Raw genomic sequence first — 15,836 nt, 5'->3', positions numbered from 1 at the left:
GACCTTCTCAATTACTATTTGGTATTGTTTCATATATATTGTAGTATCTGTCATGAACCACCAGTCAGTGAAATTTTTCCTTTCTAGCTGTGACGTGACACGTTGTTGAGGGGCTGACACAGCGTCCGGCAGCAGCCATGCTTGGACGGCTTCTCCGCCATGAAGTTGTTTGTGTTCACTTCCTCGGATGGAGTACCGAACACATGTTTGCCATGTGGGGATATAAAAATAAATCTGAATTATTTCTATTTTTTGGCCACATTTTAAGAAAGTTTAGTATTTTTAGAGCAGCACACAAAAATAGAAATAAAAGCAGCTGCTTTGGAAGCATGTAAGGAAAAATGTAATCTCAGACTGGATAACCTTACAGACATGAAAAATATATATACTGTATATGGTCTGTTCTGGTATGTAAACAAATATTTTGTTAAAACAAAAAAACGGGCTTCTTTACCAGTTACAACAGTAAAAACAATGCTCATATTGTCATGAATATTCCAGCCTTGACTCCCAACTATTTCCCCCTCCACCTGACCTGTTGCCTGCTCGTTATAGCTCCGGTGCTCGGGTGTAACCACGGCAACCGGCGACCTGGCAGATCCATACATTGTCAGTTATCTTTACGACGTCGCTCACAGGTTCCTCTGGCATTTCCAGGGCGTCTGTGTTGGGTTTCACCTAGGAGAGGCGCAGAAACGCAAGCCTGAGCTGCGTCACAGCGATACTTTAGGGGTTACAATTTACTGCATCTGTCTTATTTGTTGTTTACTTAGCCAGCAACCTTTGGAGGAAAAGACTAAAAAAAAAAAGGGAAATGAAAGAGAGAAAACATACAAGAAAGGAATTCAGTCAGGGGAAACATGTCGGTAAGAGCCACCATGGGCTTTATCAATTTATACAGTCACATGTGGTGAGCAGATACAACACATGCATAGCAAAACGTTAGAATAATGTAGAAACGGTCATTTATTTCAAAATTGTAATTCAATTTAAAAAGTAAACATACATTCCATAAGCCAATTCCTAACCTAATTTATGTATTAAAACTCTCTTTAATTGTTTGAGATAGGGATTTCCCTCCCTTTTTGTTAATTGTAATCTGCATTCATTTAAATTAGATACAAAAAAAAGAAAGAATCAAAAGTATGTACAAAATACAAATATATGAGCTTGATTTATTTAATTGAGCTACTGCAATTAAGTATTTTGGGATATTATAATTTATTTTTAACGTAGTTTTCTAAAAGCATACATTATTCAATTTCTCATTTTACAGTTGGATTACTCATATTAGTTTACTTATAGTTTACATTCTATTACAGTACATTTAACATTTTTGGGGAAAAAACAATAATAAAAATGTAAAAAAAATAATATATATATATTTTTAAAGTATGTTATTCTAAGTGATCTAAAATCACAAACTCCTCATGGAGTCAATAGTAGGTATTCTGATTCTAAATGTTGGTGTTCTTGGTATGGCTTAAGACAACAATTCGTTAATTCAAAAGCAAAGGGCCAATTGACCCCGGACCGGTATGTGAAATGGGAGGAAAAAATATAGATATAAATATATTTCGTTGCCTTGACAACACAACAGAATTCTCTGGATTTCAGAAAGTCAATTGACTTTTTGAAGAAATTACTGCATTATTTTAGTTTTACCACTAGAGAGCAGCACTGTGCCAGATAGTATAAAGCGAGTCCAAGGTGTCGTTTCAAAGCAATGGCCCTAAAATCTTGGAATTATTATTTCAAAAGCAAACAACATAAGCGGTTGTGTCGTTTAGCTGTGGACTATAATAAACATATAAAATAAATATGATCAACTGGGTGTTTTATTTAGCATGCGGACATTAAGACTACAGACATTACTTAACTTCTTAATGAGTTTGGCTCTACAGACAAAGTTGATGCTACAAAAAATGACCTTTACAAGAAGTGCCAGAGGAGAAGTAGAGAAGAAGAATAAACAACTTAAAATGGCTACCTTTGAAATTGGACGTTATCTTCACCTTATTATGGTGGAACCAGGTCAAACTATTTTGTATTATTAATATTATTATTATTATTATTATTATTATTATACTGTCATTACAGTACAGGCAATGTTTTAATCAATATAACTAACACAACAAGTGTAAAATAACTGCTGTGCTGTTAAAAAAATAAAAATCTACTTCCTGTTCAAATGTTAACATCACATTTTCCTAATTTCAATCACAGAATCACCACAAAGAAGCTATAGAATGAATAAATCTTGTGGCGTTAACCCTCAAGAGGCTGACAGCATTGAATGGGATGCAGGAATTTCCAACAAGTGCGTAAATAAATTTTTTGGGGGCAAGTACTGCATCTTACGTACTCGTCACACTTTTCACAAGACTCTACCGCCAGAAGTCCACAGGCAAACAAATCAATTTACTCATCAATCACAGGATCTATTGAAACGGACCAAGGGTTACATCATTCAGCATTTTCGCAAAAATAACAACAAGCGCCGTCTGTCCGAGTTATGACAGACAGAAGCTTAGCATTCAACCTGCACCCTTTTGGTCTTTTCTTTGGGATCCATTAGACGTGTTGAGCAGCAAGTGGACACGAGGATCATGACCCAACAGTAAGTCAAGCTCTCCAAATGGGAATTGTGTTTGTTCTGCAGCAGCTGTTAGGCAGCTGTTTCACTCTCACACATTTACTGTACACACACACACACGAACCCCCCCCCCCCCCCCCCCCCCCACACACACACACGGACAATTTGACACTATCTGTACATAAACAATATACAATGTCTGTTTTTGATAGTTACACTCACTTTTCTCTTGCCTGCTATAGTGTCTACAAATGAGCTCTAAATGGCAGATTACAATAATCGATCCCATGAAAAGTATTCTCACCCACACGCACACGCACACACATCACAGGTGCAATTCTCTGGTGATAAGGAGAGCACTCAAGCGATTAGGTCCACCCCATTAGCTCCTTTTAGTGACGGAAGCACGTCTGGACAAACAAGTCCGCTACTTGCCCTCACCATGTTACTGTGCGATCTCCGGGGGGGGGGGGGGGGGGGGGGGGTCTCAACTGCTCTCACACTGAGAGATGACTCAGCCAGTCTCATCTTTTAATATATCAACACTTTCCTCTGTAGGGCCACCGCACACTGCACAATATCAGGAAAGGTTGTTACAGAAGGGATGGCAATTAAAGAGGAAAATGGGGATATATTGAAAGACGGAAATCGCTTGAAAAAATTACAGCGAGCTTCACTATTTTATCCACAGGGACATATAATTGTTTTTTTGTTTTGTTTTTTAATATGGAGACGTATTATTTTAAAACGGAATATTGTATGTTATGCATTATCATATATTACACTGGCCTTGCATAGACTCTTACTCCTTTTCCCCCTGCACTTAGGCCCTCCATTATAATTTTTATAAGCCACTTGTTTGTGAAATGAATGAACGGCTGTCAATATTGTATGGTAGTTTAATGCTTTTTATTTGTACTACTATGGACATGACAATAACGAAGAACACAAAACAAATGAAAAACGGGTTACCATGCGCACGTGGCCATAGCAACCAATAGATACAGCAATTCATTCTTTACTTTTATTTGAAGCACCTTCGTTTTTTTCCAATAAAGGAAAAGAAAAATACTACGTGAATGAATTCCACAGCATAAATAATAAAAGCATTCAATTCACATGATTTAATTTGGCCTTTAAAATGCACAATACATCTTTTTTTAATTATACGGTATCACAATGTGTTTTTTTCATCATCGTCAATTCAAAGTGACCATTCAATGATCACACACGATTGGTCTCTGCTTCACATAGATTACATTCATGCTTTGAAAATCTAAGACGAAAACATGGATGATCCAGCGGCGAATCTAAGGCTTCACTCCCAGACACAGCGAGAGCTCGTTTTTCTGAATCTTGCCGTCCCTGTTGACGTCACAGTGACGCAACACAACTTTTCGCAGCTTGTCGAGATCGGGACCCGTGAGGTTGGGCTGAGGACCACACAAGAGGAAGGAAAATGTGTCATTTAGGTCAGTGTTCATGATGACACAATGTGACTAATTTTCATTCATGCGAGAGAAAAAAAAAGTGATTGTTTTTCAAACCTCATTTTAAGTAGATTGAAAGAGAAAATGAAGTGTGGCGGCTCTGATGTGTTCTTACCCTGGCCAGTTCCATCATATCTTTGACAAAGCCATCCACCTCTACGCCCTCCAATGCTCCAGTCTTGTTCTAAATGGGGGTTGGGGGGGTTTGGGGGGTCATGAAAAACAAAAATTGCCTCTGTAGTATACAGCACATCTCAGACATTTTGACTCTTTCATTTGAACAGAATTTATTGACTCATTTGAATATTCCATCTTGTTATGCTTGTTTATAATTACAAGTCCAAACTGTATCCAACTCAAACAAGGAAGTTCCTGTATTTAACCAAACCAAATAACTTTTCCTTACATTAGTCTGCTAGCTTAATGCTGAAACACAATGCAAAATGGCATACATGGGCTGATGAACCTAGCGTCAATTTTGCGGTAGTTACGCACAAATAGAAACACAAACGGTGGAACGTAATACACTCATTTTACTGTATATATATATATATATATATATATATATATATATATATATATATATATTATACTGCCCCCTAGTGGCCAAAGACTACACACCACAAGGAAGGACCAAATTGTTCAATTATATACTTTCAATTTAATTTAATAATGGTATTAGTATACTTTTCATGAAGTACTATACCGAAGAGTACACATTTTCTTATTTAAAAAAAAAAAACAGCATCACATTTTTTTTGTTGATGTGCTGGAACAGATTACATAACTGCATTTTTTACATTGCTCACTGCTTTTTGAATGTGAGTTTGGTTGCATCACGTAACTCACGGTTTGCTTATTAGGTCTTGAAAAAGGCACAAAAAACCCCAAGAAAAAGCACTTCAGTGAGATAAGATGAGATCGAGTGTGACGTCATCCAATGAATATTTAAGAAGACGTTCCAAATATGAATCCAATGATGTCATGCATGACAGCATTTTGCAAAGTTTTAGAGTATAAGAGCACTGAAATGAAATCATTAAGATTTGTAGTTATCGCTTTAGTTGAATAAAAGAAGCCTGTTAGTGCTGATAAGACAGAAAAGGATCTTGTTATGCCAAAGAGTGAGCTGGCAAGCAAATGGGTATTTTATTTAATTAACGTGTTGGCTGCGAGACTCGATTCTCTAGCGAGAACCACGGCTGACCACGCATAGAGTTTTACATTTAAAATGGAACACATGAATAAGTAAAGGCGAGGGTGCAGTACCAATAAAAAGCAACATTACGAGATATACGGAAACTCATCTTGTGCAGTAATGCAGCAAAGCTTTTTTTTTTATGATGGCTTCTAAATATTAATGACACTCATGAACTTATTTGAAACCAAATCATACTTACAACGTCATAATGATCAAAAATCTTCTCAAAATCTCGCTTCCTCTCCGCTTTACTGCCGGCCTGGACAACAAACAAACAGACGCGTTGTTGGAACGATTCAAATGGGAATAAGTGAATTTAATGACGTTGATGACAATACAAAATGTGACACGTACGTCCAACTGGAACTGGAGCAGAAAATTCTCTTCTAAAGCCAAGATCCTATTTGAGGACATTTTTGTCATATCACATCAGTATAAGAAGATAAGTACAAGTTACAACATTGGGTACATTTCCACAATCTCATAGATCCAATAAAAGAGCAAAATTGTGCCTCAAAAATACTAGAATGATTAATAATATAAATGCAACCATTTGATATAAGATCAATTAAATGATGTTTATTGTTGCGGTGGTGATTTTAGCGACGTGATGAACTATTACAGGTCCGTCATTCCCAGAATGCAATGCAGAGACATGCAGAGATTGTCTGTGTGTAGTTTACAAGCTCATGTATTTTTTCAAATGATGTATCTTTTTCAGAACAGTTCCTAGATGTGTGATTGCTGACATTCTGATCAATCCAAAATACACAAAGGAAGAAGTACAGCCAGCATACGGCACACCACAATGTCGTTCTAATGACTTTTTTTTGTTCTCATGACAACCAGGATGGAGCCAGGTGATGAAGTGGTGTTTCCAACTTTTGCTATTTTAACCCTCTAGCATTTTTTAAGCCACTTTTTGTGGCGTTATTGGCGACTTTGAGACACTCCGAGACTTCCCCGGAGAAGTTGATGTCCACTTTAGGTTTGTGAAGACAAAATACAGCAAAATTCCTAAATGCGCTCCCAAAGACACATTTTTTTTGTTTTTCGTAATTTCACACTTGATGGATAGGCAGGCAATACGGGGACGCAACTATACAAGCAATTCAAAAGTCACATTTATCATTTTGATTGGGGCTGAGCACCTCGAAAGTCAATATGTTAGAAAAACACAACACAAAAATGTATTTATTGTGTTATTTAGTACTTCTTTTTTCCTCGGGGCACTCATTCGTGAACCGCTAGGATTCCCACTCTGTCTCCCTCTGTTGGTCATTATTTTACATGTTTCTTGGACAGGTTGCAACTGTGAAGACAAATTCTCTACATACTTGACCAATACATTTGCCTTTGATGATATTTATAAAGGCAGATTTGTTTGATATGGTGCTCATATTGGATCTAATTAGACTGTGTGTTCAAAAATTGTGAGTAGGTTGCTATGACACTTCACATGAGTTATGCTTCTTCTTCTTTTTTTTTTGATTACATACCTGGCCAAGTCGTTGAGGTCCAAACGGCCATCTTTGTTCTTGTCAAAGATTTTCATCTGTCGCACAGAAAGGATTTGAAAGCGTTTTTTTTGTTTCGCGGTAATAAGCGGCTGCTCTGTCTGTTAAGGCTGAGCTGAAATAATTGAGTTGGACGGGAGGAGGCGTGAATCATACCATTGTGTCCGTGTATTCCTCCAGCTTGTCAGGTGACACTTTACGACCATGCTGTTGGAACAGGTCTTTCAAGAAAGCCTAAAAAAAAAAAAAAAGGCTTCAACATCCACCGTATCTATCAGGTATGTTTTTACACACAAGGATAATATTCCAAATGAGCTTTTCAAGTCAGCCCAATCTTTGATTCCTTTTCCGTTTCTCAACCAGTAAAAGTAGTTAAAAATGACAAAATGCGGAAGGACAGGAAGTAGCGTCCGAAGCTTTTACATTCCCCTACACGAAGAAATATTTCTGCTTTTGCGCGTTACCTTCAGCTCCTGAGCTGAAATGTAGCCGCTGCAGTCCACGTCGTATTTCCTCCAGATCTGCAGAGGCCGCCGCGTGATCGATGGCATCATTAGGGAGGATGAGAAGGGTGAAAAGGGTAAAACTGAAATGGATCCTTTTACTCATTCACTGCCATTGACGGCTATAGACGTCAAAAATTCATTTGAACAATTTCTATTAGTTTTAAAAAAAAATCCACTTTTGCTAACAAGAGTATGAAAACCTAGAAGAACAGATATGAAATTTGTGATTAATCGTTAGCTAACTAGTGAAGTCATGAGAAAAAATTTAATCACCTGATGGGCCTAATTTAAAAAATATATATAAAAAATAAGGGTCGTTTAATTGTAATTAATCGCATGACAAATTTATATCTGTTATTAATGTACAATAAAAAAAACGTTTTCATAAAAAATGAAATGAAAAATTGTTAAACTAATAAAAATAGTTCACATGAATTTTTTACGTCTATAGTCGTCAATGGCAGTGAATGAGCTAAGTGACGGTATCCTGGATAAGCGTAATAGCGAGTGGCTTCACCTGCATGAAGTCGACACTGTTGTCAAGCGGAGCTTCCCTGTGGAAGATCAACAGGAAGTTCTCCGTCTCAGGTAGGATCATGTGAGCCAGCTGCAAAACAAAATCAACAATTACCTGATTTTTACAATGCAAATGTTTGAATCAGAATGTGCAGTAAACATGAGATGACGGAAAAATTAAGTCTCCTCCACATATAATTATTGAATTTGTAGGAGTGCAGACCCCAGCAAGGGAATGGAAATGCTGTTTCGGATTCTCCATCCTCTCATTCCTCCCGTCTGTCCTTTAATAACATTACCGAAAGTCCATTAGTAGATTAAACCTTGGGCGCTGGCATCAATCTTATTGAAATGGTGTCCCACGCTGCAGCTAGCGCTTGACTGGGAAAACAAACGCAATGCACCATCATGGGTGCCAAATGCACACTCTTAACACATGGCCTATCAGAGAGGATGCAGCAGCTGCCTGAGTGCTCTGCTCACTTCCTTCCCAACTCTGCATCAGCAGCACAGTTGTGCACAATGGAAAATAAGACACTTGAACCAGAGAATGAGACGTATTTCGACATCACTGGGGACTTACTTACTTACTTTGACTACCTACATGAAGGGAACCGGATGTATATGTCAAAGGTCACACATCATCAAATGGGATTATTAAACCTGGGGTTCCACAGGGGTCCATATTTGGACCACTTTTGATTTTGTATATCAATGACTTTAACGAGAGGAAAATGAGGGCCACCAGACCCAAAAACAAAGAGCTGATAGCAAGCATCACGAAATCCTGGGACCCCCAGGCAATGCCACGGCGCATCGAGGCAGTGATTAAGGCAAAGGGATTCCCATTCAACTCCTGAAGATTGACATATCCTATTGAAAATACCATCTGTAAAGGACAACGGGTTTATTTGCCACATTTGTGTCAATGTTGGAACTCTTATTTTCTAACTTCCTTTTTGGGTGCAAGTTTATTTTGAAGGAGTGCGGAAAAGGGGAATGGCATAGGAGACGGAAAATTGATCAAGAGAGTGAGACGTTTAAAGAGTCAAAATATACTTAGCCCGGTTGAAAGTGGCAACAAGGTAAAGAATTGAGCTTGATCATAAAATAGATTTATGTTTGTGTTTACCTTTTGAGTTTAATTAGCCTGACTTGACCTGTAAAGAGGAAAAGTGAACATGTCTGATTGACAGCGTCGTGTTTGTTTTATTTTCTAGCTCTTAGAGTGTAAGAGGTTTGTGTATGAGACAAGGAAAAGGAGAATTAAAAGGAAACTTCAGACCACCTGTAAAGTCTGATTATTGCAACTGATGCTACACCATCTATCCATCCATTTTTGTTTTCATGGGTTTTATGAGCTGGAAGCCCAAATAATGCAAAGATAAACAAATAAATACATGAAATCACTTAAATTCTGGGCCCTGAATCTATAATCTATGAAATTATTATGGAAATTCAACTTTTCCAGGATATTCAAATTTTTTGACGAGCACCTATACAGTATGTAATAAAAGCAAGCCCAGCCCATGCATATGCTACAAAATAAAGACAATAGACTGTTGGGAATAAAGTAATTTCACATACATTTCAACAGGAGAAATATTAGAATTTTGTCAGGAAATGTGGGGCAATGCTTCTAATAGTCTTTCGACCAGGAGAGAAGGCCTTGCTGACCCAGTCTCTCCACAACTAAAGCAAGTAAAACTGGAACGTTTCAGGGCGTGTATGCTTCAATTGCAGCGAACAAAGAACGTATGCTTGACTGGTTCTGCATCTAGCAACTGAATGGCACGTTCATGTGGAGCCTGGGAGACATGTCATCTTCAAACCGTGACTTTAAATCTCAGTTGTCAGTCAAGTGGACATTAGATTACATGAAAAAGCCTCCCTTGGAAAATTGACGAGATATTTGAACAGCACTTGACAGGACGTCCGTGAGCTTCCCTTTGTAATGCTTCCAGAGCCGACTTAACAGAATTACGACTGTGTCTTTGTCATGGAAACATGAATTAAATAAAATACAGAAGTCCAAATGCAGCAGTGGAAAAGGAGAGTGGCAGTGGATTATTGTCGGACAAAAGCGTGCCACGAATGCTTTTAATGGTGAGGCTTTTAACTCGTCACACAATAATGGGCAGTTGTGCGTTTTGAGCCATGCATGCTCTTGTGCTATGTTGAGTGCTACTCGAGTTAGTTAACCCGTTGTAATCAAAACTAAAGTCACACACGTCGACGATGAGGGAGTACCTCCTGGATCTGTAGTTTGCCATCAGCGGAGACGTCGTAGGCGGACATGAACCTCTGCTTTAGCCTCTGGACGCGCTCTTCAGTCACTTTCTCCTGCAAAGACGCACATCGGCATTCATTTGAGCAACCTTTGCATTGAGCATTGAGGCTGAAGGCTTTACATTACTCGTACATTACTCTCTGGGTCACACAAAAGTCTTTTCACTACACTACATGGATAGGATTCGCAGAATAGCTCGTGATAGAGACCAAACATAGTGAATATGTGCCTTGCTAACTTACTGAGTTACATGTGTTAGCATAGCATGGTTAGCATAACATGGTGAGCTAAGCATTGTGAGCATCCAGGCTAATGTACGGAGATAGCTTCCTACAGGTGAATGTAATTAAAAGTATCAAATTTTTTTATGGCTAAAACACCAGATTGATATGTAAATTGTCTGCTAATGAATCAAAATGCATTCAAGAGGCGTCGCATATCAATGGGTTGCCAGTTACCGGTATTTAAAGAAATCGAAAACAATATGTTGAATCAAAACACAGTTATGTAAATTGTGGGGTGCCAGGGATCAATTCTGGGATTGGTACTTTTTCTTCTTTATGTGAATGATATCACAACCGTTTCAAAATTGTTAAAATGTATTTTGTTTGTAGACGACACCATTTTATTTTATGCCAGGAAAATATATATATATAATGTATTACAAGTAATAGAGAATGAGTTCAAGAATATTATGAAGTGGTTCAATGCTAACTGTCTATAAATATTAATAAAACCAGATTTGTAGAAATCGTGTCAAAGCAACACTGACATTGAAATAGAAAGGACTAATGAAGTTTCTCGGTCTCATTATTGATGAACATTTAACATGGAAAGAAATCGCATATTGAATATGTCAAATGTAAGGTGTCACAAACCGCAGCCGTGTTACACAAGATCAAAGAATCATTGAACAAGATTGCTTTGTTATTGTTATATAATTCATTGATTGTTCCATACCTGACCTATTGCAATGAAGTGTGGGGGTTTGCAGCCAAAACCTACACCTGAATCCATCTTTTTTTTTACAGAAACGTGCTAATCGTGTTGTTTGTGGTTGTGGATACAGAGACTACACTAACACATTATTTATACAACTAAAAACTTTAACATTTAATGAATTGATGGAATTTAACCACCTTAAAATATTGTACAAAGCCCATCATGAAATTTTACCAGTTAATATACAAACTACATTTATAAAAAGGGAAAGTGAGTACAAATTAAGAGGAATAGACATTTTTTCCAAACCTAAATATAGAACAAAACAAAGACAAAAATGTATATCAACTCAAGATGTCAGTCTGTGGAACAAACTAAATTGTAAAACAAAATCTTCTCAGTTTATTCGTATTTTTAAAAAAATTATAAAAGTACACTTACCGCAAAAATATATATAAGGACACGCAGTTGAATTATTTTAAATTAATTTGTAGTATTCTTGACCGCTCGCTGTCATCCATTTTGTATTGTTGTTGTTGTTTTTTAGTTTTTAGGAAGACAAAACAAGTTTGACTTCTTTCTGTCCCCTTTCATTTATTTTACTTTACTTTGAATTTGAATATTGCTTTATATGTTTTTTTCCTTTTACAAATGAATGAAATAAAAATAATTGATTGATTGATTGATTGATTGATTTCATAGCAAATTTGTATATTTGCAATTGCATGGAATGGACATTGCAGGAATAAAAGGCAACTTATTCAGTTATTAGACAGAATATTTTAGTGATTAGTGAAGTAAGGGGAAATCTACAGACACACATTTCTTTTGGGGGAATTTTATTTTAGAGTGAAGGAGAGCATAGAGCCATAAATGTGATCTCTAAATGACTAGAGCATGAAAACCTTTTTACCTGAATAGTCATGTCTATGTCACATTTTGACCATAGGCTCCTCTTTTTCAATAATTGTATTATTTCTTTGTTGATACAATGTCTCAATACCTGATAGATAGACAGCCCTCCTTCAAATATGAAAGGTGCACTGATAATAAATTCATGTCACAAACAATAACTGTGTACAGGTGTGGAGAGAGAATGTTAGCAATAATATCTATAATGCCACATTCATATATTTTCAGGAAATTATGTTTTCTGTTTTTCATTTTTCTGTAAAGATTAGGATAGATTTTTCATCCCACACAGACACACATTCAAAGGGAAGGCACGCTCCAAGTGCCTTCTTCACAGCTGGCAACTTTACATTATCTGCAAATGGAGATCTTCTTGCAGTCCGTTCTAAATGTATTTTCCGTATTTTCAATTTATACTTCCCGCTATGCTGACTGAGTGCCAGTCCTGCGCTGAATTTAAAAGGCATGAGATGAGCTGCATCCATCGGCCAGGAAGCAAGTTGGCTGTGTTCACTCCCACAACGGCGCAATACCCATTTCTAACTAAGCGCATCTAAGAAAATACCAAAAGGAAGACAATTCCACGTATGAACAGTTAGACTGGCTACGTCAAACATGTAACCGTTCTTTTTATGAATACATAACAAGAAAATAATAAGAATAAGAATAATAAGAATAAAAAAGTAAAACCAAAGTAAGAGGTCTAGTCAGAAAACAAAATATTTATAGCATTATATACAATCAAGGCTTGTTTGGTTTGAACTTGTTTCAGTGCTTTTCTAGCGATCTCAACTTTGATCATATAAACTCAAAACTGTGGGTGACATTTTGTAAATCTAATTTTTTTTTCAGTGTGTTACACATGATTTCCCGTTCCATATTTATTATCTTTATTTTCTAGTTTGATGATTTGTTGTCTTTTTCGGATATCCAATGTTGAAATGTTTTTTAACATCTGAATCAAGTGCCGGTAACTATGGAAACATGTTATATGACTGGAAAGATGACTTTCCAGGTGGAGCACATACAGACAGCAGGGGAGCAAACTGGCGCCAGATCCATTAGAGAAAGGCTAATGTTTGTCTTGAGCATCATTCTTATGTCAGGAAACATTTGTTGTTGCTAGGCAAACCTTTCCCATCACACAGAATGAATTGGACCTTTATGTTGGACGGGGACACAGTTCTATTTTGTTGCTAAAAATGAGTGTCACTTTTGAAAAATACAAGTATTTTGATGTACACTTACGGGCCTAACAATATGCTCACTTTGACAATAATTTTCACAATTTTCCCTTTTGATTGTCATTGTAAGAAGTTTTGGTTTAGCAAGTACATTTATTATTTTTTAATTAGAAGTAGGCCAACTTTAAATATTTGGTTACTGTAATGGGGAGGTGTCCCGGAATACCTTTTTTGTTATTAATGAGGAACAATATTTTTTCCCAGTAGTTTAATTGACCTGAGACCCAAATAAAGATTCCTGAGAGGGAATGAAATATTTCATTTTTTTTAACTCATTCACTGCCATTGACGTTTATAGACGTCAAATATTAATTTTACATATTTCTATGAGTTTAACTTTTTTTTCCACTTTTGTTAACAAGAGTATGAAAACCTACAATTTTTTTATTTCCACATTTAGAACCGATATCAAATTTGTGATTAATCGCAAGTTAACTCGTGAAGTCATACAATTAATTACAATTAAATAATTTATTCACCTGACGCTGCTAATTTTTTCAATAATAAATATAACTCTCTTTTTTTTTTTTAAATCAGGTGATTACATTTTTAAATTGTAATCGCATAACTTCAATAGTTAACTCACGATTAATCATCAATTCTATATCTGTTCTAAATGTAATTATTTTTTCGTAGGTTTTCATACTCTTGTTAACAAAAGTGGAAAAAATGTTAAACTAACAGAAATAGTTCTAATGAATTTTTGACGTCAATAGCCGTTGTGTGCCGTTTGTATGATTATTGATAAATTATCAAATTTGAAAAAATTACCACGCCACACTGGTTGGGCCTTAGATGATGCACAGTGTACCTATTGTTGTGTCCTGCGCGTTTACTGTACGGACTCGTCTAACAAGAGGTTTGTGTGTTTATCAGAGGTCACAAAAAAAAACAGTGCACTTATACTTGTGGCTTTCACAAACAAGGAAGACTAAGCGACATGCGGTCTGTTAGTTTAATACGATCCCATTTGTGACCAAGACACTCACACTCGCACTGCGCAGACATTCATTATGACCGCAGGCGGATTTAAATTTAAGTGCAAATGTAAAGTCACATCACAAACGTACATGCAAGATTCCACTTGCAGAACTTGTAGTGCATTTCTAATTCAACGCTGAGTCATGCATCAAGTGCATTCATCAGTAAATCTGATGAGTGACGAAATGGTACTTAAAGCGGACAGGCTGAACAAGATGAGTTGAGAATGTCAAGTGGATTTACCTTTGGCCCCAGTTTCTTCATCATGTGACGGAAAAACTCATCCAGCTCCTTGCCTTCAATGTAGCCGTTGTCTGAACAAAACAAATAAGCACTTTACTTTACTGTTTTCTTTTTAAATACAAATACCAAAAACAAGTCAATGTATTACTACTTTCCAGTTTTATCTTTGCAACTATGTGACAGTACTCTTACATGGAAAAATATACTAACCTAGCTGTCTGTTCAAATTGAAAGATGTAAAAAAAAAAAATATCAGCTTGAACAGCTGTTGAAAGATGAAAATATGTGACTCAGTCTTACCATCTGCATCAAAGTGCTGCCAGATATCCAAGAAACCGGCAGCGTCCAGCTTGTCAAAGGCACTGTCCATATTGTGACACTTTTGACGCAGAAAGACTCCAGCGGCGAGAGGCGCTCGTCTTTTTAAACTCTTGCTTGAATGATGTATGTTGTAAGGCAGAAACCACACCCCTTCTGCATGTGGGAAGTGCACAAGACGCACGCACGCACGCACGCACGCACGCACGCACGCACGCACGCATGCTTCTAATGAGTTGTTAATGCCATCTGGTGGTTATGCATATGAAAAGCACATCAGCTCTGGAAAACGAAACTGGTGGTGCGCCTCTTGGTAATGAAAGAAAGGCACAGTGGTCACAGAATTCACTTCAATCTGACAAAAAGTAAGAATACATTTAATAATGATAATGATGATAAACAGCTAAGTTAAAATGAACTGGGACATCATTAGATTGTATTAGTGGTTTTAGCATTAAAAGAAAACTCATTAAACAGACGTGGACAAAAAAATATCTTCCTTCTTCCTCACATTTTGGTTAGCACAGTGACTACTTGTCACGTTCTAAATACGCAGATTGACTGATTGCAAGTTTGAAGAAACACGTGATGCTGATAAGTGGACACACTTTGGTTGAACATGTCCCTATGGTCAAATTATTTTCAATCTTCCTTTAAAGCAAATAAAGGTACATTTAATGAGAACAAAACATTTTAATAAGCAAGATTGCAAACTTGACTTATTGGTCAACATATGTGATGATTTTAGTCAACCCGAAATTGAACTGGGACTTGACGTAACGGAATTTTACTACAGTAACTGTATGGAGGTAAATATGGTACAAAACTAACTTGTGCAAAAAATTTGTACCTGTAGAAAAAAGTCTAAATTTGTATCTGTAAAAGTCGTGATTTGTATCTGTAAAAAAAATGTGTGCCTGTAAAAAAAAAAATTGTGTCTGTAAAAGAAATTTGTACCTGTAAAAAAAAAATGTGTATGTGTAAAACAAATTTGTATCTGTAAAAACAAATGTGTACCTGTAAAAGTCATGATTTGTATCTGTACAAAAAAATGTTTGCACCTGTACAAAAACTATAAAT

At 36.7% G+C, this 15,836-nt stretch overlaps 1 protein-coding gene across 1 annotated transcript; it reads right to left on the bottom strand.

Moving 5' to 3' along the window:
• Positions 1 to 3,483: 3,483 nt before the first annotated feature.
• On the bottom strand, positions 3,484 to 14,895 carry scgn (secretagogin, EF-hand calcium binding protein). Its single transcript, XM_086079583.1, has 11 exons — positions 14,739 to 14,895; positions 14,439 to 14,509; positions 10,077 to 10,169; positions 7,828 to 7,917; positions 7,269 to 7,325; positions 6,961 to 7,038; positions 6,787 to 6,842; positions 5,642 to 5,687; positions 5,487 to 5,546; positions 4,202 to 4,270; positions 3,484 to 4,029 (listed from the first exon to the last, which is right to left on the bottom strand). Exons 1-11 carry the CDS (start codon positions 14,806 to 14,808, stop codon positions 3,907 to 3,909), a joined length of 813 nt encoding a protein of 270 aa, XP_085935709.1. The 5' UTR covers positions 14,809 to 14,895; the 3' UTR covers positions 3,484 to 3,906.
• Positions 14,896 to 15,836: the final 941 nt, after the last annotated feature.

This window comes from Leptonotus elevatus, chromosome 6 (assembly GCF_054856555.1).
Source record: "Leptonotus elevatus isolate MCC_2025b chromosome 6, RoL_Lele_1.0, whole genome shotgun sequence".
NCBI lineage: Eukaryota > Metazoa > Chordata > Actinopteri > Syngnathiformes > Syngnathidae > Leptonotus > Leptonotus elevatus.
The sequence above is the reverse complement of the archived record's forward strand: the minus strand, read 5'-3'. Positions and strand labels throughout refer to the sequence as shown.

What these genes read in the sequence shown, in the direction of transcription:
- scgn (XM_086079583.1), bottom strand. Translation starts at nt 14,808, where the DNA reads ATGGACAGTGCCTTTGACAAGCTGGACGCTGCCGGTTTCTTGGATATC. An exon ending in GCAGCACTTTGATGCAGATG is followed by an intron (nt 14,510 to 14,738) that starts GTAAGACTGAGT and finishes TGTTTTGTTCAG; the next exon opens with ACAACGGCTACATTGAAGGC. An exon ending in TTTCAGCTCAGGAGCTGAAG is followed by an intron (nt 7,039 to 7,268) that starts GTAACGCGCAAA and finishes TTTTTTTTTTAG; the next exon opens with GCTTTCTTGAAAGACCTGTT.